The sequence below is a fragment of the Seriola aureovittata genome, chromosome 11, assembly GCF_021018895.1.
Source record: "Seriola aureovittata isolate HTS-2021-v1 ecotype China chromosome 11, ASM2101889v1, whole genome shotgun sequence".
Classification (NCBI taxonomy): Eukaryota; Metazoa; Chordata; class Actinopteri; order Carangiformes; family Carangidae; genus Seriola; species Seriola aureovittata.
Window position 1 is genome coordinate 13965804 of NC_079374.1, and position 26623 is coordinate 13992426.

Genomic DNA, 26623 nt, shown 5'->3' on the forward strand with positions numbered 1-26623 from the left:
GTATATTTGCGGCCGATCTCAGTGTAAACAGCATCTCTTCATTTTTCTGAATCAAACAAGAGTTCACAAAATGTAGAAGATGTCAACTTTGCAACAGAAGAGTTAAATTGCACAGTATTGCTCTCTGGGGAAGGGACCTCATTTTAAATATGAATGTCAAGTAAAAACTGAACACATTATATTGTGAGAGTTTTTATACTGCTGTCTTTTGCTGTTCTGAGAATCACACAATAAAGCTTATATTAGCATAATATATTAGAAACTACATTTTTTTGTTTTAAAGTCCCAAAACACAATGCACAGCAAGAGCAAATGTATGAAGAATATATGATATCTGCAAAACGACCTATTTTTTATTCAGGCCATATATAGTCTTAGTAGACAAACGTGACACACTGTGTGCTATGTGAAGGAATAATGAGCCAAGACACATGTGACACATCTGCTGTGACTTCCGAAGTGAGACTCGCCCACTATCATATTTTGGAATAACATGAACAAAAAATGAGGTATTCCTATTATGAACAAAAATTTTCTTGTTTAGTAACTATGCACCACAGAGCTAAAGCAAACTTCCAGAAGATATCTGACTGGATTTAAAGGTCCAAAGTCTGTTCCCCACTACCTTTAACCAAGCAGTGAGCACTCATCTGTGTCTTCCTTGCACTTTGTGGCTCAATGTTTTGTGCTGCATTCACTGTTTAATGTGTATAATTTATTATATTAAATGCTGACATATCTTTGTGAATATGTGCTCTACAAACAAACTTAGCTTGTCTTGTTGTTGGTTTCACCTTTCCAGCATGTAGGTGTGTCTCTATAAATGATGGGTCCCCTGAAACACATAAGGTGTAGACCTGGGACTATGGGACCTTACTGTAGAGTCAACATTGCACCAGTGAGTTTAGAATTGAATGAGGCCCCAAGCTGTGGTTCCCAACTTGTGGTCCTTTTTTTGTTTAATTCAGTCAAATCTTTGCTTTTGGACTTGTGAAATATACTGTACGTTTCACCTCATCTGGGCAATAAGCCTTTTTTGACTTGTCATTGCAGGAAAAGCACAGGTCCCAGTAAGTCATGACAATGTGACAGTGAGCCAACATACACACTACCAAGACCCTGAAAGTAGTGTAGCAGCTTCACCAACCAAAGCATTACACAACTTCTTAATTTATTTATAGGCTGAGTACTTCCTGTGAAAAGTAAACTGGACTTCATTTGTAAAATCGGTGTAGTGTCCTTTTAATGATGAAATAGCTGAATAGCAATTGCTCTGTGAAACACTGCAAAGCCTTGTGGAAAGTTGTAAAGAAAGGCCCCTCTCCTTGTCAACTGGAAACATTTTACAGCCGTGGTTAAAAAATATGCGTATAGTAAATGGAGTCTGGTGAGTTGTTTTTGTAGTCTAGGTGTGGACTTTTGCCTGTGCAGAGGTCTAGGTGAGCTCTGATATACAGTAAGCTCTTTCCCACGCCTTTGTCCTGCAGCTCCTGGTGCCCCAGCGCTGTGCAGTGGAGAAAGAAAGAGGAGGGAGTGGAGAGAACTGAAGTGGTGGGTTACAGTCCTGGAATGTGTGCGCGCTCCCGACTCTCTCTCTTCTCTCTCTCTCTCTCTCTCTCCCTCTCTCTCTCTCTCTCTCTCTCTCTCTCTCTCTCTCTCTCTCTCTCTTTCTCTCTGCTGTCGTCGGTCGCGAGCGCGCTGCACCGACAGACAGACTTTTGTGCGCGCGCAGCCCGCGACAGGTCTGGAAGTACAAGGAGGAGGCAGGAGAGCTCTGCTGGAGCGGGGAATGATGGCGGTGAGCAAGAAGAAGGGACGAGTTTGATCCTGTAAAACTGGGACGTTGTGGGCGATCATTCGGCGCCTAACATGATGAAGCAAGCAAGAGGTGAGTTGTTTACAAAGTTGTTTACCTTTGTGCAGTGTTGTGTGTGGGAATAGTGTTAACATTTTCAACGGATCGTACTTGAAATGCCACAATGAATTCAGACAGAGGTACTAACTAACGATCGAGCTGTATTGAACTGTTGGCCCTCAGAGTTTAACTTTGTCTCGGCTTTTTATCTGTGGTGCAGCGTTACCACCAACACTAACATTGTTTAACTGATCCAACTAAGTACAGTACAGGTTCATAGCTAGTTAAAGTTACTTTCAGCATAAACAGTTTTGACTTAGCTAAGACCAGAAGTCAGATAACCATCGACATGCATACAAACGGCTGCACACGCGAACAAACGATAGCCTTCTTACTTAACGTTAATCTAGCGATACTTGATGTTTTCATTTGAATTTTGATAGATCATTTATTAACCAGTTTCAAGTGACTGTCTTCGGGGGTAGTGAGGTAATGGTGTCCGGTCTGTATTAACAGATTTTACTGTGTTTCACTGTGTAGGTGATTTCGCTGTGACTGTTTAGTTGAGACAACAGTGCTCCAGAGAAGCGTCGCCGGACCATGGCACCGCATGCGTAAAGTGGAGGGATAAAAGTTCAACACCAAAGAGCTACAGTCTCTCCAAACCCGACTTGTCTAATTAGGCTGAAGTCATAATCAAGCAAAAATGATTAAAGCGGAAAGTAAAGGAGGCGAGAGGACCCTGAGGAGCGCTTCGCCTCACAGAAATGCATACAAGTCTGACTTCCACGCCATTAAATGCTCCTTTGATGGGCCAAAATCTGAGGGTGCTGCCAAATCGTATACAAATGGCTCCAGTGACACCCGGGAAGACTCGAGGGGGAGGCCTTTTGGGACCCGAGTGAACAAGATAAAGAACATATTCCTACAAATGGATGGCCAGCAACAGGAGTGCCAAGAACTGAAAGTGACTTTAAAGCCTGATGTGTCCCAGGTTTCCCCACCAAAGCTGCAGTATCCAGTCAACACACACAGAGTTAACTTCAATACTGCCTCAAGCCCCGAATCACACAATTTAGATAAAACACCCAAGGGGGAGGATGTTGAGATTGACAAAGTGGCTTTGGCAGAGAAGTTTTCTGTGACCAGAAAACTCTTTGAAAGGGGCATCAAAGACCAGCCAGCAGCCGAAAAACAGTCTCCAAACAGAGTAGTGAATCGTTTGTCCCTCGGAAGTTCCTCTGACGAGGGGAAAAGCACAAGAAGAGTATCAGGATCCTCTGAAACCACTATCAATTCAGAGCAAACTCCCACATCGACAGTTAAATGTAGAACAGATGAGAAGGCTGATGGTGAGAAAAAGCATGCGGCTAGAGTGTCACTGAATGCAGGACCCATGTCTAAGAGGTTGGAGAATTACATGGCTGAGAATGACTCGGAAGACAACAACACAGCTGCTGCAAAGGGGGTGACGGTGTCTACTAAACCACACGGTGTCACTGAACACTTACTGCCTACCTCTCCAACAAGGGACACCTTACACAAACCTACTTCTCCTGTAAAAGAAGCCACAAACTCTTCACCTGTAACTAATACCACTAACAAAAATACATCCCAGACAGCATGCGCCATTAACAAATCACCAGCCTCTGGGTCTAATATTGGGCTCAAACCAACAACCCCAGTTACTAATGCAGCTTACAAGTCTGTTTCTCCAACAACTGATGCCACTCACAAACCCCTTTCACCAGAGCAAACAACCCCAATTAGCCATGGCTACAAGCGCTCCTCATCATCCTGTGATGGATTTAACAAGACATCTGTTGGTGGGGATGAAGGCAAGCCACATAGTCCGCCCCCAAGGGATATGAAGCAGCCTCTACCATCAGCTAATAGCTTTCAGAACACCAACAGGGCCAAATACTCTGAAAAAGCCAAGAGTAATGACAATGTGGTACATAGTCCTACCAGGGACAAGCCACCCAGCCAAACCTCATCACTGGACTCCAGGGGGGTGGGCACAGTACGGGCAGAATTGGTAGTTGTTCAGAATGAATCTTCAGAGAGTGAGGAGAATGAAGACGAGAATGTTGGCGATAATGTGTTTGAGGAGGAGAAGGTGCAAAGCCCCAACGACCTACCAGCAGACCGGAAAAGAACCTTTCCAGCAGAAAAACAGAACTGTAACGCTCCTCAGGTCATAGTAAGAGATGTCGCAAAAGAGACACAAAAGTTAGCAGAGACTGTGGGAGAAGGTAGACTCCTCGACGACATAGAGGGATCTGAGTTGAAAGAGGAGAAACAACAAGACTGTTTAGTTGTGAGTCAAGATGGTGATGATAATCGTGAGGAAGATGATGAGGTAGTAGAGGAGGAGACTGAACTGGAGGAGCAGGTGGGCCAGAGCATCCTGGATCGAGCCTCTCCTGTGGTGTACGGTATTGAAAATGCAGCCTTTGTGGATGACAGGGATGTAGACCAGGTCCTTAGGGAAGAGGAGGAAGAAGAGGAAGAAGAGGAGGAGAATCAAATGTATAGGGAGTACGATGACTGTTATGAAGCCCTCGGTCTGTCGGATGAGGAGGAGCCTCCCCCACAGAGGAAAATCAAGTTCTCTACAGATCCAATTCTGGTAAGTATTTTGTGTTGTGTTTACATCTCAACCACATCTCACTTGAAGCGCCTAAAAACATATGGTGCAGCACCGTCATTACAATTCCCTGTGTCATTGACTCAGCATGTGTGAGCTAGGTGTTTCCCTGCAGACACACAGACAAATTAGTGGGGGGCTGTCGAGCATGTTGTCGTCACAGCTACTGCACTGTATCATCAGCCAAGCTCTCACACAGTTTAGAAAATCTAATCTGTGGTTTGTTTAATCTTAGTGACCAGGGAGGTGGGTAGACAACCTAATCTACTCAATTTTACAAGAGATCAACAGAGATTGGAGAAGTTTGGGGATGTAGGTAGCAAAGTTGTTTGTGATATTTTTGGAAATATTGTTGACTTTGCATTAAAGCATGTGAGAGTGTGGCCACAGCTGAACGAGGGCAGGAGTGAGACAGAGACATGTGAAACTTTAGACTGTACAGTACAAGTAAGAAAACATGGCTACCCCTGAGTCACTGCATTGGATTGGTATTTTTTACTCATTCAGAGTGGTTCCCATCTGTTCATGAATCATGTGTTGCACCAATGGGGGACTTTTCACCACTGTCCAACATGGATATGAGGAATTCAGGGATTTTATTCATCCATATGATCTCTTTTACAGACCATGGCAAAGTTATCTCATTAACACCGGAGGAATTCCTGATTTTTTATTGTCCATTAATTTATAAGGATATAAATCTTTAATGAAAAGCAGAGAGGCACATTCTTTATTTTTCCTTCTCTCTGGATTTCCTCATGTTGTTAGTGTTAGTTATTGAGTGGTGTCATATTTCTTCACTGAGAATAGAAGTCCTACAGTTGTGTTTGTAGAGCTGGGTGATGCTGACAAAATAACTGACACTTCAATATTTTTTACTTTTGAACATGGTGCTTTTACATACGTATCTCAGCAAGGGATCCATGGTTCCATATAGCCTGTGTACAAAAGTCATCATCAATACTTATGATAATTCATTTTACCTTCCTAGAACAATTGGCTAAGTTTGAAGAAATTACAGTTTTGTATCCCAAACTGATTTTCCAGCTGGTGTAATCTCTTTTGGTATTGCCACACATCGTATGGTGTAAACATTGCCAGTGGGTATTTTATGGGCGTGGTGTAAGTGGAGGTGAAATCTTCCACCATGGATATTCTACTATCACCATATCTAATCAACATTTTTCTATAGCAGGGGAAAACAAATCACTCCAGTGCATTCCACACAGCTTGTGAACAGCTCAGTGTTTATCCAGGCCTTAAAATGTGCTGTTATCTCAGGGTGTGGATCCTCCTCCCCATCCCAGTCATCCTGGCAGGGGGTCCTGGGAGAGGGGACCAGAAGCTGACCTGGAGTGGAGGGGACACAAATAACAGTGCTCTTCCTCCACCCAAAATGGAGCTCTGACAAGAGAGATACGCAGCTTTATAGTTCACAACAAAATGCTAGACTGTGTCTGCTCTCTGTAGTAGCTCACACAGACTCCATAACGCCCATGAGAGAGAGACTTTATGCAAAAGATTGATGCAAAGTTGTAGTTGTTGATATGTGGGCTTGTATCGGTATACATCCCCTCAAAATTTTCTATGGTAATTCACAAAACCTGTCTTTTTGCTGGCTCAGAGCCTTAGCCAATGATATCGACTTTGTGTTTTGATGTTTTTTTGTCAAAGTGATTGAACTGGGTTTGGTTGAATGGCATTAGTTGTACCGAGATATTTCCTACAACACACTAAGAGTATGTTTTTTAAAACAGTGAATGTAATAGGGATGTGAAATTCAATTCAATAGTGAATTGTATGTACTAACATTATGTAGTAAATATTCAATACTTTAAATATTAGTTGGTATGTACAATGTTCAAAAGTATTTAAAAAGAGAAGAATTCAGACAGAGCTTTTGTTTCTTGTCTCCATGCTTATAATGATCCCCAGGGAAAAGCTGGGGATAGATGCAAGATGGAACAAACATAAGGTGAAGATGAGTAATAAGTCCAAAATGTACAAGCATTCCAGTTTCCAGTTAGCTTTTTATGTATAAAATATATATTAACTGCATTAACATGTGCATGCAACTGACAGGCTGGAGAGAACACACAGATTTGTCAAAACAGTGACATATGCACTATGGTTAAAGCCATGGGGCCAAGCTTACGTTGTATGTGTGATAGCCAATTAAGTCACATAATTGTCCGTCAGCCAACATTTCTACCTGTGGTCTGGCTAACAGAAACCTCCCGCTAGCACTGGATCATTCTTCACAGTCTGTTAGTCTGAGCTGGCATTGTGACCGAGCGCACTTGAGTCGTAGCTAACTAGGAGAGAGGAAATGCTTTGTGTTACTGTCCCACAACAGGATTAGCTCCCTACGTAACTTGAGTCTTCGCAACAGAGGAGGTGTCCTGTGCGGAGGAAAGGTCCTTCTTATGAAGGAGAGCTGATGTCCAGTTTCAGCATTTATAACCCTTATCATGGTTGAAAGAGAAACTTAGATGAAGGGGGCTTCTTGGGCAGTCAGGACTACTGCACACTGATTTAATCATTCAGAAAAGTGAAGGTCTTGTCTCAAGCCAGATACTAGGTGATACTGAATGATTGACTGTTGCTGAGTACTTGACAGGTAGTTGCATTGTGATGAAAATATTTTAAATAGAAGTAAAGAGAAATAAAATAGAACTGTATAGTCTAATTGAAAAAGCACTGCAATTGTTTTATACCTTATGTTTTGTGAGAAGATTCTTCTGCATGTATGTTAACACAGAGTCACACAGTAGGACGTTGAAATGCTGCATTCCTATTGCTGCTGCGTCAGTATATATGTTGCTACACCCTCTGGCTCTATGAGCAGTATAAATATTGCACCACTGCTTAAATCATATCTTTGGTCTTTATAGTGAAGAGATTGTTTCCTCTATTACTGCAAATAATGAACCTGTTACATTAGATTTGTGTCTCCAGGCATTTCCTTATCCAGAGAAACTTTTCAACCTCAAATCATTTTTTAGTTTACAGTTTACAGGTTTGCATCTTTTGAAATTTACTTACACCCTGAAGTATAGCAAAAAGCAGAGAGTCATTGAATGATTAATGGTCCCTGCTGTAGGTTTGTTATCTGCTTGGGGACAAAGACTCAGGGTAGTTTGGGATCTTGGGATACAGAGGTTGTCTTTTTGATTTTATGTGTCATGTTGCCCTGGAGAACATTTGGAACAGGAGTCAAAACAGGTAACCATAACAGAAAAGAAAATGTCTGAAACTGTGACATGCACCTGCTGCTTTGCCCCACCCCCACAGAGTCACAGGAAGTACCACCAGCAGTTATTGGTGAAGTGAACACGTTGTCCCTTCTTGAATATACAGGGTGTGGTGAGGAAGTGTACAGGTCATTGTAAATTAAAGACTCAAGCATTTATTTATTTCTTTGCACTGTAGATAATTACACTGTCCACACAAGTCACTAGTTTACTAGCATACACATCCTTTTGTCAGTTTGGCTTCCCATATAGCTGCAGTAACACTTCTGTTTAGTATCTGTAGACATTTCACCAGGTGTCAGACAGGCAGTTTACTACACATTATTGTGGAACCAAATAAGTGTGTCATATGTGCCTTGTGGTGTTCTAACAGACATCCTGAAAGTTCAGTGTTTCCCACTATAATGTATGAGTCCTATACTTTAACTGCTACTGGCTACTCACTGAAACTCTCTGGTTGTTTAGACGTGCCCTTGGAATAATGATATCCAGTCCTCACCAATGCTTTGTATCATGATGTGTTTATTCTCTGTTGTCCACAATCTGCAAGGTCCATAATGTCCAATCAGACTTGTTCACAAAGTTAAAAAAATAAAACAGCCACAAAGTTGCCTGACAACAGTCAAAAACTGTTTGCTGCTTCTTTACAATGAGGAACACCTGTGATTACTACCTTGTGGCTTAGAATTTCTGTGGACAGACTCGACCGTACATCGCATCCCCTAGTGCTCGGAGAATTATCACACAAATCAAATACATGGATCCTACACCCACAGGATTAGATTCTATGCACACTGTCATGCACACCCTGAATCACAGGCACACAGAGAGGGCCAGTAAAAAGACAGACAAGGATGGTAAAAACCTCAATGTACTGTGCACAGCTCTACAATGAAATAAGATCATACCCATTTGAAATGGTAAAGAAAACAGAAAATCAATATGTGGCTGTCTGTGTTGATTTTGTGGCAGGCTGCCATGAATAAATCATTGTATTGGAAACATTGAGAAGTGCAAAAATATTTTCAGTTCATTATGAAACTGTGGTGGGACAAATTAGACTTTGGCAGCCTGCCGCAGGTAATTAATGGGAAACACTCAAGTTCATTTTGCCAAGCCAGACGGTTTGCCATTATTTATATAGGGTGGAAAGTTGAGATTTTAATTTCACTAGGGCAGGATCCCCTGCTCTTCAATCTGTATTTTATGTGATTAGTGAAAAGCAAAATGGGCATACTCCATGTTTGGACTCAGGCCTGTCTGGCCAGCCCATCCCATAGTGTTATGCTTTCCACTTCCTATCTGAGATGTGTCTTCTGCTGGCCAGAGGAATGTGTCTGGCAAGACTCCACCCTCATCCAACCAGCAGAGAGGCCCTCCCCTTGTAGGATGTGAGTTCCCTCCAGCCACCTGGGCTAGTGGGTGACTATCTGACAAGATGGGGCAGAATACTAATGCAGTCAGCTCAATGCTGTTCATTAAACAGCTTGGCTTGGGATGAGTCTTTGGCTGATTGTGATTGCCTTTAAAAGGTTTCGTTATGTGATTACAGACAGACACACACATTAGTGAATGCTGTGTGTTTTCATTTAAAGTTAAGAGTAATTGTGTGTTAAACTTTTCATCTGCCCTTGCAGGACAGAAGTAGCTGTTGTGGGCCATTTATAAACAAACCTGTTCAACCTGTTTATGTTTTTGCACTACTTTGGAAATTTGATTCCATTATGACAAGCTGCTGTTCTCAGACTCCACCCCCTTCTGCTGTAAGTCATACATAAATACTTTGAAGTTCAAGGCAGGAAAACCTAAACATTGTTGTTTCAGTTACAATCACTCAGTGTGGACTCTACAAAGTGTTAATAATTCAGAGGGCATGCTTACAGAAAGTACTAGATATATATTTTGTTCTTTTTCCTGGTGTGTTTACACAGGATCTAAAAACTGGGCCCATGCCGTCTTTCCTAATTACTCTATGATCTGCGCCAGGCCAACACCCCTGACCCAGCTCACTCTCACAGCATGTTTTGATTTGTTGTCTTTTTGTAGGCCCGCTTACATGAAGAGCTCCCCAATTCAGTGGTCAGCCCTCATTTTGCACTGGCAAGAGATTTCTCTGGTTTGCTTTTCCTCGCAGCTGCTGACTCATTTCCCACATTGGTATTCTGTTGTGGGGAGGGGAATGAGGGAAAGATGGAAAGGGTTTCAGTTTGGGTGTGGGCATGTGTACATCTGTGTGTGTGAGCACACATAGAGAGGGCAGACCATTGCAGTTGTTGAAGATGGATGAAAAGACCACACATAGTGCTGAAGCTTTGGAAGAAAATTGAACAGTCTGACCCACAACACAACCCCACTGACCAAAACAATAATTTACGGGCAGAAATTGGCATTAAAAACACATTAAATGCCTCGTTCTATATAAACTTCCAGGGAAATTGTTAGTTCTTTGCTCTCTCATACTTGTTGGAGTCGTTCTGCCTGATCAACAGCTGTGTGTTTTGGTTTTAGCCAATTGCTGGACTGTGCATTTGCTGAGCAATAAAAGAAAATGAGTGCTTGGTCTGATACCTGGAGACAGTAATAAGTGTGGTAAGACTTTTTCGGGAGGGAGAGGCTAATAAAAAGATTGATTTCTGTCTGTCTTGTAAAGAAGACAGTGGTCGAATGATTAGGTTCAGCAAAGAACAGAACATTGTTTGAAAAAGGCCTTGGAGTCCATGGCAACACAGAAGTCAGACATTGGAGATGGGGGGGAGGTACGGCAGAGAAGCCCAGCTGCGTTGCTGCTGCTCAGCTAATGCCGGGGCTCAGGGTGCAGTGGTGCTCCCTATATTCTATTAGCCTACATTTTCAACCCTTAATTACTAAAGTCTCCAAAGTCTAAACTAAGAAGCATCTTTCATCCTAATGAAATTTCTGGCTGCTCTAGTTCTGTGAATCCATTTTAACTGTCTAAATTAGAAGTTGATAAGCTTTGTCAGGCCTATTTATAGAAGTGCTTTCAAGCTTGTTGTTCAGACATGCAGAATTGGTTTAAAGATGCAAGCAGGACAGAAATGTCTAGAGTAGCTTGTTGTTTATTTGGAAGTTATAATCCTGCCTCCCCTTTGTGATAAAGTTAAAATCAATCTACCAGTGGAGAAAAGTACAATATATGGGTCATAGAGTATAGACCTATGTCAATAAGCTTGTTCAAGTATAAAAGGAAGCAGGAGGATCCCAAAGGTGGAGGATTCACTTGAGTTGATGGAGGTCCGAGGCCCCATGAATAGCATTCCTGCCTGTACCACGGGACTGCAGCATTGTGCATAATCTACCGGTTTCTAATGTTCTTTCAATTGGTATGAGAGGGGGGTACCTGCAGGTAGACCAGATCTGTACATGTACATCCATGTGCTGATTTTGGTACAATATGCACATATGGGCGACACAATATAATTCCACTTGGATAAATGAGTGTGACAATCAGTGTGATGTTGTAAAACAGCAGCATATGTTGTAATTCACTTTGACAAAGTAAATGCATAGTTTAGTCAGTTTAGTGAGTCTGGAAACTTACTATCTACACTGTTTTGGGCTGCATCCAAAGGTTACACAGAGGAGGCAGAAAGACGGAGGGAGAAGGAGATTGTTTGTGGTTGATTCCTCATGTCTTGACATGCTGCAGGATCTAGACCTCAGCCTCTGTTGCCCAGAGTGAAAATGTTTACTTGATTACATCATAGATGCTCATTCCAAATGTTTCAACCATTCTAATAATCCCATAGTATAGTATGTTATCAGAACCCTACATTACAGGTGTACGAGTGTTCCACCAGGCATGTTCCCAAAACAAATCTTTAGAAAACCCAAGCAAATAGTTATATTTTCACCAAAGTGTGGCCAAAATAGACTGCTTCTGTCTCAACCCACACATATGACCTTATCAAGCTTGGTTTGTACATGTTATATCCTGGTTCCTGCTCTTGAAAGAACTGCTCTGTACAAGCTAACTAACTTGACTTCACCTGATAATTTCATCCCCAGAAATGAATACATTTGAAATAAACAAAATGGAAAGACAATCTTTTGTTCTTAAAAAAAAAAAAAAACATTTAAAAGGATTGAAACGGACTAAAAAATGTTTTCAGAGTGCACACACTGCTTGAGGGCACGAAGTTAAGGTTGAGGAAGTTTCAAGAAGTCCAGACTTCATGGTCTATGTTAATTGCCACTGTGAGGCTTAAAGCAATTATATCTATGCATTTCGCTTTTAGGAAATTATAAAAAGAAATTGAAAGTAATAGAATGAAGCTCAGAAAAAGCTCAATATGAAGACTCATTTAATCTTTCTCTTTGTTCATAGCCTACCTGCAGTTCATGTACTTTCCTGTTTACTTACTATCCCCACTTTTCCCTGTTTTACTCAGTCTAATCAGTAAGTCTATTATTCAGTAAAATTACCATTCCCCTCTCTTACGCACAGAGAAGCCAAATTATCAGCTTGCTCATTATCAACTTAGTCAGCTAGACCTTTTGACATTGACGCCAACATCCTGTCATGACTCCACCCAGATTAAATTATGGCCAAGCAGGAGGTGTACGTTACCAACCCATAATCAGACATTAGGCCCTGATGGAGTCTCCTAACTCTAACCTTTTTTTTTTTTTTTTATCAACAATGCTTTATCTGTAATAACTCTCTTGTTCTTCTCAAGATTCCCTGTACTTTTGGGACTATGTCAGGTTTACTGGCAACTATTTTGATAATCAACAATCAATTAAAATGTTTTTGATGTCAGGTTTTCTACAGTTATTTGGATGGAACAGGACATTTGAAGATGTCACCTTCACCATGATGTTTTCATGTTTTCTTTTCACTATTTACTGCATTTTTGTTGAAAAGATTAATTGAGAAAAGAGCTACAGGGTCAGTCAGAATAATTATAATTGTCTAAAATATTGAAAATAATAGTTTTCTGCAGCCCTACTGACAACTTTGTCTTACAACATAATGACCTGTTTACTCTTACTACATAGCAGTAACTGAGTCACAACAGATGGTCATCGCCAATCCATTTTATACTGAATATTATAGGTCTCATTTAAGCTGAACCGTGGAGTGTTTTCCAGTTGGAATATGAATGCAATTCCTACTTGATAGTATCAGTGGTATTTGAGGTGAATAGCACAGGATGTTGCTGTATGCAATAACCTTTAATGCTGGTATTGAGCACTGGGTAGTGTTTGTTGACTGAAGGTTAAAGGATTCATTTTCTTTTGTTTTGCTCTTGATTTTATAACTTTTTACTGTGCTGATGACATCACTTGTCTCCTCCAAACATTGATCTTTGCTACATCCACTGCTTAGTTCTTCCCAGCTGTGTCCTACTTTCCACGCTGCTCATGTTCTGCCGAACTGTGTGTGTGTGTGCGTGTTTGTGTGTGTGTGTGTGTGTGTGTGCGCGCGCGCATGTGTGCGCGCGCATGTGTATGTGCGCATGCATGTGCGTGCACACTTTATAATTCCAACCAGAAAACAGTCTCTGGGACACATCCAGTGCTTTGTGAGGCCTGCCTGCAAAAGTTCAGAGTCTTAAAACTGATAAAGTTCGTCTTTAGTGTGTTTTGGGAATGCATCTTCTGCCTCATTGTCGTTTGACACTTGATTTATACCAGTGCAAAAAATATGACTGATGCATTTTTAATTTATTATTCAGCTTTATAATCTCTAATGAGTAAAGAAGTGCATTTGAGTGTCAGTGTTCCAAATCATCAGCAAAAGAGCTATGCTGTCCTTCAGCAGCTGTTAAAGTGTACTTCAGTGGTGTACTTGCACCTTAGTCCAAAGAATGAATGTAATGCTCCCTATCCATGCAATTTCTGCCAACTGAAGAATGTGTCCTTGTTCAGTTTGCCCAGATAAATAAAAATAACTCAAAAGTGAAAATCATATGCCTATGTCCGTGCAAATCCCGCAGATACCCATCAACATAAATCTGTCTGATGCTTAACTGCTTGCTAAGGATATAGAAGGTGGTGTATTGAAGCCATGCATGATGTTTTGACCAATACAGGTCTTCAGTACCTTCTCCAATGAGGATTATGATCGACGAAATGATGATGTGGACCCAGTCGCAGCGTCTGCAGAGTATGAGCTGGAGAAGAGAGTGGAGAAGATGGATGTGTTCCCTGTGGAGATTGAGAAAGGTGAGATTAGTGAGGCTGAAGGTAAATTTCTATGCGTCATAAGAAACCAGTGAGTGACATTTTATATATATATATATATTTATATATATATATATATATATCATGTTTTCAAGGTGCATAAAAAGTAGTCACTTTGTATTTTAACAATTTAAGGTTGGGACTTTGGTTTAGATTTTGCATCAGTGATATTTAATCTTGACATGTCGAGATTGTCTAGGGCATAAGGTGTGACATTTTGCCTGATTGTATGCAGTTTTTTCAACCAAGCTAAAATCTTCATAATTTCTTCACATTTAGGAGACAATGGGCTTGGCATCAGTATCATAGGAATGGGAGTGGGAGCTGACCAGGGTCTGGAAAAGCTTGGCATTTTTGTGAAAACCATTACAGAGCGAGGAGCAGCTGAGAAAGATGGACGGTGAGTTCAAAAAGTCCCTTTTTGCTCAATCCCTCACTTAAGTCTCGTTACAAGAGTCACTCTAATAATATTTTGTATACAATCTGAAACTTGGCACACGCTCACTGTACACTGCACCACAACAGTTTTTAAATGCCACACTCTATAAATTCCTCGTCCCCCACAAGACAAAAAAAATCAGCATTATTTATAACTTCACGAGGAAGCTAAAGAAAATAGTCTCACTACTTCTCTTTCCCAGGCATCCCAGCTGCATTGAGGCTACTGCATTTTTTTTTTTTTTTTTTTAAGCTTTACTACTATGCTGCAGTTAGTGCATAACTCTTTGGGTGGGGTGGGGTGCTTTGAAAACATCTCCCTTTTAATCACTGTCTTCTGTCTTTCTAGCATACAGGTAAATGACCAGATAGTGGAGGTGGATGGGATCAGTTTAGTGGGCGTCACCCAACTGTTTGCTGCTACAGTCCTGAAGAACACCAAAGGCACAGTGAGGTCAGCTCAAAGTCCATCTCCTTCCTCACCTAGAAAAAGAAAAAATGTTGACAAGAATGAGCCAGTGTTGTGTCACAGCGATTGGTAAACAGTTGAGTCTGTTTGTTTCCTGCAAGTACAAAGGCCCTGAATGATGAGTGTTTTTTTTCTTAAATGAGAGAGAAGTGAAACAAACCCAAAGTATTGTGGCATGTTAATGGTTTATCATAGGGAAATGAAACGTGCACACGACGGGGTCAGTCCTAAACTGCATCCCAAAATTTGCATTTCCCTGTAGCGAGTGAATAAAACATGACAGGAGATGTAATGTGCTATTTCCAGGCAACATGTAAAGTATTCCATTAAATTGGGCACTAACAAGTTGCATTCTTAAAAAAAAAAAAAAAAAAAAAAACAGGTTCCTGATTGGACGGGAGAAGCCAGGGACACAAAGCGAGGTAGCGCGCCTCATTAGCGAGACACTGGAGCAGGAGAAAAACCAGCAGCAGCAGCAGCAGCAACAACACATGGATGATCCCTATGAACACTCCACAGAGGAGGTGAGTCCACTGGACAGTGGCTGCTCAGTCATATACCATGTTCATGTTAAATGGGATGGATGGAAGAGATGGTTACCACTTGGGAGTGTTCACTCCATCATGATGGTTTTATGATTATAGAACTGGTTACGTGAGTATTGAAATGCTGTGTGTTGACAATATAACACCACAACAGTTCAATGTTGGTTTAATTACATTGGACGACGAGTGACGTGAGGCATTTATATTTGTCTGGTTTTCAGGCACGTCCTTATGATTAAGTTGGACATATTTTTCCAGTCTTAATTACTACTTGGATGTTAACATGAATGCTGTTTACAATAACTCTAGCAGTAGTTCTTTTTCTACGCCCAGTCCAATCCCACCTAGCTGAATCAGGAAATGAGCAGCTGGATGTGAGTAAGCCATGTGCCACCATTCTGCTGTGTTGAAAGGTGTTCATTTAACTGCAGCCTGTGTGCCAGAGTTATGAAATGTTTGCTTTCCGAAGTTCAAGCAGCCAAAAGCCATCGTTTTTATGGTAGACTAAGCAGAGAATATATTTATATATACTGAAGCAAACAAAGATGAAAAATTAATGTTGCATAACTTACAGTAAGGAAGTGGACACTGTTACTCCTGGCTCTGCGGTTATGCAAAATATGTGCATATGTTTGAAGACATGTTGTTCATGTTAATGTGTTAATGACACAGACACGTTGCAGGCATGTATTGCCAAATTCCTACAGTGCCTCACCATGAGCCAGCCCACTGATGTTTGGTTATCAGGTATTGATTAGAATGTTCTCTCCAGACTGTTGTGGACTGTGCTACTGGGAGTGTTGTTGACACATGCTGAGCATATTCCCGGGCTTTTTAAGGGTGTGTTGGTGTTTGCAGTATGTGATGCCATGTGTGATATCATATTTCAGGAGGAGCACTATGAGGACCAGGATGGAGCAGATGAGAGGATCCTGGGCTCCAGTTTCTCTCCAGGGCGGAACGTCGAGGTGTTTGAGCTGCCTGATTCCGAGGCCTTGTTTATGCCAACCAACATGGACAGCTCTCAGATGGCCTTCAAGTTCAAAGAGGTATCAAACACCCCATGACTATCGGTCTTAAGTGATTTAAAAAAAAATTTAGTAGTCTCCAAAGAACCAAAGATTCAATGACAAACAGTAATGAGTGTAACCAAATGTTCTATTTTTCCTTTTTTGTCCTGTAGCTGCAGCTCAAACACAGCATTGCCGCAGCTGAAATAAATCAACTAAACGAAAAGGTATGATGAAAATTAAATCAACATTTTTTTTTTATTATTGTCAAGATATTCACATAATATGAGAGATAAATGTGCACCATACTGTCAGTACAGATGAATGCAGTGGCATGTAAGAAACCAAAACAGAGTAAACATTCAGTAATTACACTGTGCATATTGGATTTAAAAGTTTTGAGAATAGTGGTTTCTTAGCAGCATTTTTGCCTCTGCTTTTAACACTTATGACTTCACAGTGACTGATGATACTGATACTGGTCATACTTATTGTAAATAAGTTTTGATAACCTCTTGGCAGGCTGTACACTTAACTTCAATAGAAAGATCACAAGTTTGATCTGTAAAACTGCATGTGACATTTTGATTGATTTGTAAGTTGTAAGAGTAATAAATGGGGTAACACTCAACAAGTGGGCAAAGTGTGTGACCTAGTTCTTCTAAATTACTATTTAATGCAGTAAGTAGCACACAGGCTGTCTTGAGCAACCTGCTGAACAAATTCAGTTTAACATGTCACTGAAGTTAACATGCCACCCTCTCTGTGCAGCTAAGGGCATCAGACGAGGACAAATCGTTGTGGGAAGCCAGGGAGTCTGCACTGGAGCAAAAGATCGAAGATGGCAATGACAAAATCCTGAAGTTGGAGAGTTACTGGCTGGAAGCCCAGGCTCTGTGCAAGACTGTGAATGAACAATTAACTGAGACTCAGGCTCAGTATGAGATCCTGGACAAGAAGTACAACAAGGCCAAGAAACTGCTCAAGGACTACCAGCAGAAGTGAGTTTGTCCGAAGCTACACAACACTTCACTGTTGGGGGGGGCCACTGCTATTGGATTTAGTGGTTTACTCAAGTCATGGCATTGAGAGGAATAGAAGTTACGAGTTATAAGCTGGTATCCAACCATGTGGTGCTTTATAAACATAGGGAGGAAGAAAACCAGTGCAAAGTTAACATGATACGTACTGTTAATATTCTAATAAAGGGCTATCAGAATCAGTCTTAAGACACTAATAAAGTCACTCCCAGGAAAGCTGACTTGGTACCATGGTGCATTCTGAAGCCTGACTGAAGCGTGTGGAGAATATTGTTTTGCGGAAATGGTGAAAACGGAGGATCTAACTTCAGTCAAGGTGGAGCATAAGATTTACAAAAGAACTATTTATGATAACTGAAATACTAACAGGACGCTGCATTTCTCTTAAGCAAATGTCAAAAACATTTTCTCACATACCCCTGTGGTATCTTAACCGTGCCAATAATTCTGGTTTTATCTGCTGAGGTTTTGAGATTTTGGTCCCTGAGATTTCTGCTGCCACCCCTATACAGTGGGTATGGATGGAATGTCCTTTGTGGTGATCAAAGCATTGTAGAATTACATTTTAAAAACCCTGTCAAGAAACAATGTCCCTGTTACTCTGCTTGCAGAGTAATCATGAAAACTGTTAACTCAAATTGCAGATTATCCTGCATGATGAGAACATTGTTTACATGGCAGTGTACATACAACATTGGAAAATACAGACACAATGCTGTTGATTTTTTTTAATGTTTAATGTTTTGAACAGTACAAATTAAATTCCATTCACTTTTTTTGTACTGGGGTGATAGAGCTATCTGCATGGCTTGACACCGTTAGCTGGATTTTTGTTCGATTTGGGTGAACCTTTGATTCATAGCGATCATGGGAGGCTGTTGAGATACTGTATTGTCAGTCTTGCCAGTGTAAAACTTTAAGAAATCTTTGTGGGTAATCAGGACAAGCAGTGGAGGCAGCATCTGTTCATTGTATTTAATTAGTAAGTATTTATTCATTTACACTCTCCGTCTCCAAACAGCACACATGGTTTCATTAAACCAAGGCAAAACTGAGGTCTTGTGATTTAGTGAGGAAAATATATGCCAGTGGAATTAGGTAGTTTGGTGATAATCACATTAAATAGATCATGTTTATAAGCTACAGGACTGATGGGAAACCACATTTCCTTCTTTCCTCCCCAGAGAGATAGACTTTGTGAAGAAAGAGGAGGAGCTGAAAAAGAATTTAGATGAAAAAGACAAGTGGTACAAGGATCAGCTGGAGAGCCTACAGAACAGGGTAAGACCCAAGCTCAGAAATAAAAAGTGCTTATACACCACAGCGGACTCACTAGAGACACTGTAATGACCCTGGGTGTTGTTTTGTTTGTCCACAGATAGCTGTTCTGGAGTCCAGAGGGGCGTCAGGTGCAGAGCGTCAGAGCGGTCAGGACTCTGCTGCAGAGGACAGACTGAGTAGCCAGTGCCCAGTCACCAACACACAATCTGTTGACTCGCTGCTTGATACAAAGGGTTATTTGTTTTTAAATTCACTTTACAACGGAAGTACACATGCCACATTTTCATTGTGTGATCTGTAAAACATTCACAAACACACATCATAAACTCCAGTGAACCCAGGTAAATAATTAAAACTGTGACAGTGTATCATATGACTAATTTGGTATGGATTTGTTTTTTCTCTGCTGTAGAGCAAGCCTGGAGTGAGTTGGTCCCTGAAACTGAGCGCCTGGACACCAGTGCACACAGAGAGAAAGGCTTGCTGGCTCAGAAAGCCAAACGCCAGCCTCCGTCCCGGAACAAACTGAAGGAGAGCCTCGCAGTGGCCTCAAGTCACTCTCAGGTCAGCCAGGGGCAGTTACATTGCTTAATCCATTGTTCCATCCAAAGTCCATTGTTGTAAGAGCTTATTATTGAATGGAACAGTCAGCCACCTAATGTAAGGTGCAACATGAAATGAAACCTCATCATGACATATACACACTCCATTTTTTTATCTTCTGCAGTGATGATGGCTGTGAATTTTACTGCCACGGTGGCTGAGCTGCCTTCTTGTAAGCAAAATTTAGAAAATCTAAAATCTGCCAAGAAAGAGAATTGGCAAGGTGTGGTCCACTGTTGAAGCAACATACCCACAGCTGTTCTAAAACACAACAGAGAACGTCCTAGAATGCCTTTTTGCTTTTGCAAAACAGCAACAACATACCTTTATAATGAAACAGAAATATTGAATAGATTGAAAGTAATTATATAGTAATACTGATAATACAATTTTCTAGCCTAATTTTGGTAGAATGTTACATACATGACTGAGGAGCAGGGCTTTCTGTTATATAAATATCTCCTTATCCCCTCTTCCCTGCATTGTCCTTGTAAATAATTAGCATTGTCTCCACAGGAAACTGAAGAAGAGGACGAGCAGGAGGAGCAAGAATCTCCCAGGAGGAGGAGGTCCATCCAGGAGAGCCTGGCTCTCCCAGTGCCTGTCTGCTATCCTGGGAATGGACAGAAAGATAATTCAGGTGAGGCCAGAGATGGATCCAGGAGTAAGGTGGAGCTCAGCAGCAGCCCGTCTTTGTCACCATCACAGGGAGACAGTGTTGAGAGCATAGGAAGTCCTCCTTTGTCTCCTCCAAAAGACATCTCCTCACCACATTCACCCTCTGGATTCATGCGAAATGTGAAGAAGAGGGAGTCCAAAGGCAAGGGCAAAGAGCTCAAAGGTATGTAAGACCCGAATGTGATGGCTGCTGTATTAAAGCCTTCTCTTACATTGGTACTGAGACTGATTTATTATGGTTTCATTCCAGAGGAGTTAAATGAGCCTTCATCAGCAGGAAAAACTAAAAGGCGATTTCCAGATTTTGGGTAGGTCTCCACAGAAATCACTATTATTTGTTTTCAAGTTCCCCACCATTTTATACTATCTGAACAAATGTAACCAATGTTCAAAACAGAGGTCTCCGGAAGTCAGGTGGCAAAGGAAAAAAACATGACAAGGAGGCAATGAGAGCATCTTTGGACAGCAGGTACCGTATTACTACTATCAGTTGAATACTATTTGTAATTTTTTGGGTTGTTGTGGACCTTTTTACAACGTTTTGGAACGTTTGTTGCACTTGTATATGGCTACATACAGTACTGAGCTGAAAATATTACTAGAAGTGATACAGATATGTGGCGAAATTCTTTTTGTTACTGGATTATTAATGGAAACATTATTACTCACTCACTGAATAACATAAACTCATTTAAAGGTTTTAACCCCACAAAGACCAAAAGAGCCATATTTCCAGTATTTCTGTTATTCTGTGGGTATAAATATTGACGTGCACAGTATCAGTTTCTACATTGTTGTTGCCAAAGCTTAATATAGAAAATATAAATATAGAAGCATGCTTAATTTAGATTATTATTAATATAGCTTGTTTCCCCCCCTCCTATATCTGATGGTTATTACTTGTTGATTCATTTTTATGCGACATATGATCTTTTAAGCCGTCACATATGCAAGCCTGTATCTTCTTTTTTCCATAATTCCCAGGGGATCGGCGGAGTTACTGGAGGAGTCTGGAGGGAACCTGTCTCCCGCAGACTCAATGACCTCCATCCCTACCTGTATGCCCTTCACCTGGTTTGGAGACAAGGAGAGGGACAGAGACAGGGAGCCCTCCTCTTCCAGCAGCAGCCTGCCGTACACTGCAACTGAGACCAGCAGTGAGCAAAGCCACGAACGCAAGAATAAGGTATGCAACTTTCCTCTAATTTAATGTGAAAGTGAGTATCCAGCACAGCGTCGAGATATTAGTTACATAGTATTTTAGGCTACATGAGTGAGATGTAATGTCAGTGGGGTCATGAACTTGATGATTTGGCCAGCTGTAAGACAGCTATTGTCTGTCCTCCATCATCACAATGTATTTTTGGCATCACTCAAAGGGTAAAACTGGCCGACACATAATGGGAGGCTGTCTACAGACATGTGCCATCAAAAATAAGCTACACTATGCAGAGGCTACAATAACTGGATCCATATGTCTATGGATCTTTCCAGCTAGCGAGGGAAGGACTTGATGGCTTTTCAGTGAGTTTGCAAATAGTGACACATCAAATGCATCCAGTGAAATTCCTGGCTAACTGTCATACACGCTGTGGTTGGGCTGATGTTCCCACGATTCTGTTTAATGAGTTCAAGACATGAGCTGAACCAAAGAGAAATGATTACTAAGAGAATGGCTTTGGTTCTTCTGCTGTGTACGTCATGGTCGTTTTTGTCAGTGATTTGCTGCCTGGACATTTATCTGACTGAACCATGTTTCCTTTAAACAGACAAATCTCTCCTGGTCCTCTTTATTCAGTCGCTCATTAGATTTGGTACAGTATACACACTTCTGTTACCTTTTTGATTTTAGATGACACGTTAGAGCATCACTAACAAATGCAGCCTTGAGATTTGTAATTTCTCACCTCAACGCATCCTGTGAATCAGTCACTGTTTCTTTTGCAGTGGGTATGTGGTAGTGTTATTGGAAACTAATGTTTAATTTAATTTAATTTTCCTTTTATTCACATTCAGAAAGCCTTGTGGTTTGTATTGGAGGAAACGGATGAAGCCAAAAATAAATTGTTTCAAGGGCTTGTTGCACCAGCTAATCGAAGTTTGATCAGAGATTTGTGTTTCTAACTGCTACGTTGTAACTAACTTGTAATGTGCAGCCTGTTTTTTTATAGTCAAGTTCTCACACTGTGTTGAAATTAAACAGCACATAGCTGGTGCAACAGCCAACAGGTCTGAATATTTCCCTTCTTCCAAATTTAACCCACATTTGTCAGAAAAACAAGCCACAGTTTAACTTTTAGACTTTTTTACATGTAAAACTGGCAAAACAATAACAACAACAACCAAATGGAATCTAACCTAATAGAATCTGCTCGACTAAATTGAAAACATTACCCCATACCTGAAGTTTGTGTGTTTGTGTTCTTTAATTAGAAGAAATGTTAGTTGTACTAGTTTAGCAGTTGCTGATGCAGTTGGTGGTGGATTGGCTTAAGTTTTAATCACCTTGAATATTGTGCTTCACAGTAGATACTTGATCTTCTCCCTTCCTTCCACATGTTGAAGATCACAGTCACTCATTGCACTTAATCAATGACCTGGATTACTGCCACTGTAATCAGTTTAATTCATTTATCATCATACTTTCAGTCCTTTATGAATAAGCACTGTTCTCACCACCACCCCCCTTCACACATGTAGTGTTATATTTGTTTGCCTCTTGTAGAAAAGAACTGTTGTTTGGTCATGTGTTACTTTAGTAAATGCGTTCCTTGTTTCCACTTGTTCCAGAGTTTTTCAGTCATAGATGATTCTAACGCTGCCAGTCCCAGTTCAGACATCTCTGGGTTAGTTGCTGAACCCAATCTGTCTGGGCGCTCACACACTTTAATCTTCTCTTCCAGTGAGGTGAGTGCTCTCCTTGTTGCACAGTCACAAAAGCTGTGTGGGACGCCTTGATGCAGCTGAAAGGGGACATTCTCAAGCATGCTCTTTGAGCCTCCCCTCTTTCATAGCTGAGATTAAATCATGAATGGAGAGGGACTAGAAGAGAGCTGCATGTGTGTGTTAGAGCTGTTTTGTCTTACCAGTCTTGCGGCTTAGCTTTTCTTAAGTCAGCTGTGATGTTAATAGTTTGTACTTTTGCCTGTGTTAGAGCTGTCAACCAGTGCTTCATGTTTTACTTTATAAGCTTTGACAGACCATAGGACGATGTTGACTGCTCTGCTGCCTGCTCAGTGGTGTTTCACCATCTGTTTTTATTCATTTATATTTATTTATTTATTATATTAAGTCATTTCTTTTCAAGTGTCTCAGTCTCTCTCAGTAAAACATATGAAGACGCACATTGACATGCATCCGAGAATGTTGATATTTTGCTGTTATTGCACGCATTGTTTTCTCAGCACTAGCTTGGGGAATTCGTACACCGCACAAAGTTTTGCTCATCAGCAGAACTTGTGCTACATGTCCTTTTTCTTTGATGTATGCGCTGTAGTTTTTTTTTTTTTTGTTTTATTTTATTCCGGCCCCCAGCTTCCCTTTCCTCTAAATTAAACTCCTTTTCAGCAGTTTCCTCACAAAAGAATACATTTGTTCAGATTAAATAATTTCAAATTCCATTTATTTCAGTGATTTTTCATGAATGAACTGGAATACAAACTCCAATGTCAGCATTTCATCAATTGTTTTGTAACTGTGCATTAATAACACTGACCCAAACTGTCAAACACATGATTCATGGCATCAAACGGCTGTTGCTTATTGTTTACAGGCACCAACTATATATCTTTGCCCTAAGTCTTTGTAATGTAATTTTTTCATGCACTACACACGAGTAATAATCTTTTTCCTTTAGTATACAACAACATATGACACAAAATAGTTAGATACTAAAAGCCACAAGGTCGTTTTCAGAATCCTGCACCGAAATAGTCAGGAAAAAAAAAACACTTCAACAAAAAGAATAAAATGGTAAGCCTCTTACTAAAGCAACAGTATGCTTATTTTTATAGTAATATCTGTTTGTATTATCTGTGTCCTCTGTAGACATTGGATGATGAGCCAGTAGCTACAGGAAAAGAATATCAGTGGCAGAACCGCCCTGTCTCTGAATGGACCAATCAACAGGTCTGTCACTGGTTGATGGGCATGAATATGGACCAATACACGCCTGAATTTACAGCTAAAGGAGTCGACGGCCAGCAGCTCTTGCTCTTGGATAGTGACAAATTGAAGGTAAGATAAGTCATCATGTAGTCGGGTCTTGTCGGCCCTTGACTGCCACCTTATGGCCAGAAGCATTTAAGCCAGAGAGAACACTGTAATTCCCAATTACAATAATAAATTGTATGACCCAATTCATATTCAACATCTCTGCAGCCTTGATGGGGAAAAGACAAGGAGAGAAAATTACAAGATAAAATGAATGACTTGGGATGATGGAATAACTACACATCATTGCTGATGTGAAGGATTTGTTTGGCAAAACTCAAACTGATCATATGAAGTTGAGAAGAAACGATTAGTTGCTTAATCAACTAGTCGATCATCAGAAAATTCACTGTCAATAATATTTAGAATTATTAAATGATAATTCTAAAAGGTTTAATGGTTCACAGTTTTGTAAAAATGTATTTGCTCCAACCTATAACCTATGTGAATATTCCCCACTTAAGTTTTCCTTGTAAGACAATAAACTGAACATCTCATATCAGGCTCTGGCAGCTCTGAGAATACAGCAGATTAATCAATGATTAAAAACATTAGTTGCAGAACCCTACTTTTGTCAACTTATTTTTTGATGTAAAAGAAATATGGTAGCATTATTCTGCCCTAAATCTGTGCACTTTTTCCTTCAGGCACTTGGTGTGTCGAGTCAGAGCGACCGTTCAACTATCAAGAAAAAGCTGAAGGACATGCGCAAGGCCCAGGAGAAGCTGGAGAAACAGAGAGAGAAAAGAGAGAAGGAGGTTCGACGCAGTGGGAAGCTGCCAGTCAGTACCGACTCTGTCTGCTGAGGTAGCAGCTCTGCACTCTGAATTTATGTAGCATAAAAGCTCATCACCATGCAGAACTCTGAGAAAACCTTTTTTTTTTTTTTTATACTGATAGTGCCAAGCTCTTCATCTCACATGATGTTAATGCCAACAAATGCAGAATGTGACTATGCCAGGAGTGTATCTATTCTGACTGAGGTGCCGGTTGTGATTTATGTTCATACTGTAGGTCCCATTTCTTTTCTCATCACTACTTCCTCCCAAATATTTTAACAAACTTCAGCTTAAACCATTTTCACCGAAAGATGGGGAATGTCAAAAAACACAAAAGTTGGGTATGTGACCAAAAAGGTATCCTAACATTTTTTACCACTAAAAAGCTAGAAGCTATAATTAATTATAAAAAGTCTGTTATCAGATATTATGTAGTTGTTTAGTTGTTGCAGATCATGCACACATTTACCTAAGTCAAATGTATACTGCTTTTTCAGCATTTTATATTTTTGCTAGTATAACTTGCCTGTTTCCATGTACAACTCTTTTGCAGGAATGATTATTGTACAGTTCAGATAAAAGCACTATATTTGTCTTTTAAGCTTCAATGGGCGACAAGGTTTTAAATGTATAAATAAGTTTTATACACGTGCCTATTAACTGCATATCTTTTTTTTTTCTTTTTTTTTTACTTAAAAACCATTGTTCATTTTATACTATCTAAATTTTCTACTAAGTAGAATAGCTAGGCAGTCGTTTTTGCTGAATGGAAAGCAACACACAAATCAAGTGGGAACAAGGTAAATGCTGCTTCTGCTGTCCCTGACTCTGACTGTATTGCTGCGATGGTACCATGATGCTCCATGTAAATACACTCAGCATGCAGGTCTGCTACATGTACACCTCACTGGTCCATTAGACAGTAAGATGAGCCTATGACAAGGACTTGTGTGAGTTAGGAGCACAGCGTCGTGAATGAATGTGAGGCTGAACGACGAGTGTTGACAGCCAAACTGAGGTGCTTCCTTTCTTCTTCTCAAGCATGACTCCATGTTCTGTATAGAATACGACATGATGGACTGCAAGAAAATTATATTTTCCACCTCTTCTGAATTGGAGAAAAATTTCTTGGTACATACAGCATCAATAAACTAATTTTCACTTTACCTGCTGTGTTTTTCTTGTAGTCCTCACAGCTCTTCATCATGACTTAAGTGTTTTGCATTAACAGTGAGTACCAGGTAGCAACAGGGTATGTTTATTGCAGGATTACAGTGTCGTACCTTGTTTACGTTGCACAGGTGCTTGTACTTCTCTGGCCGCTCACTGTAATCTATAATGGATCAAACAAGGCTGCTGTCAGCTGGCAGTTTCACAAAACAAATTTTCCATCAGATAACGACCAACATTTTTTTTAACTTTGGGGTCATTCTACAGAAAGGAAAGATGTCTTTGAAAAATAAATTTTTTTCTAACATTTAAACTTGGACTATGCTATTAGATAACTCATTGACTTTATGAATACATGTGAATGACATCTTAATTAAATGTGTCTTTTTTGTCACTGGTGTTACTTTACGCCTTTGGCAATATTAAAGGCTA

General features: G+C 40.5%; 1 protein-coding gene across 3 annotated transcripts; it reads left to right on the forward strand.

The window, feature by feature from the left end:
• The first annotated feature begins 1742 nt into the window (after positions 1-1742).
• ppp1r9ala (protein phosphatase 1 regulatory subunit 9A-like A) lies at positions 1743-26187 on the forward strand. 3 transcript variants are annotated; one of them, XM_056389376.1, is made up of 20 exons: positions 1743-1888; positions 2396-4487; positions 13816-13948; positions 14246-14366; positions 14754-14858; positions 15256-15397; positions 16309-16467; positions 16602-16655; positions 17200-17429; positions 18653-18749; positions 18847-18982; positions 19162-19313; positions 19869-20193; positions 20281-20338; positions 20428-20499; positions 21015-21216; positions 21800-21844; positions 22821-22937; positions 24078-24266; positions 24890-26187. In XM_056389376.1, exons 2-20 carry the CDS (start codon positions 2562-2564, stop codon positions 25046-25048), a joined length of 4422 nt encoding a protein of 1473 aa, XP_056245351.1. In that variant the 5' UTR covers positions 1743-1888; positions 2396-2561; the 3' UTR covers positions 25049-26187. The 3 variants fall into 3 exon arrangements, with proteins under 3 accessions (XP_056245351.1, XP_056245352.1, XP_056245353.1); XM_056389377.1 differs by lacking the exon at positions 21800-21844; XM_056389378.1 differs by lacking the exons at positions 21800-21844; positions 22821-22937.
• The last annotated feature ends 436 nt before the right edge of the window (positions 26188-26623 follow it).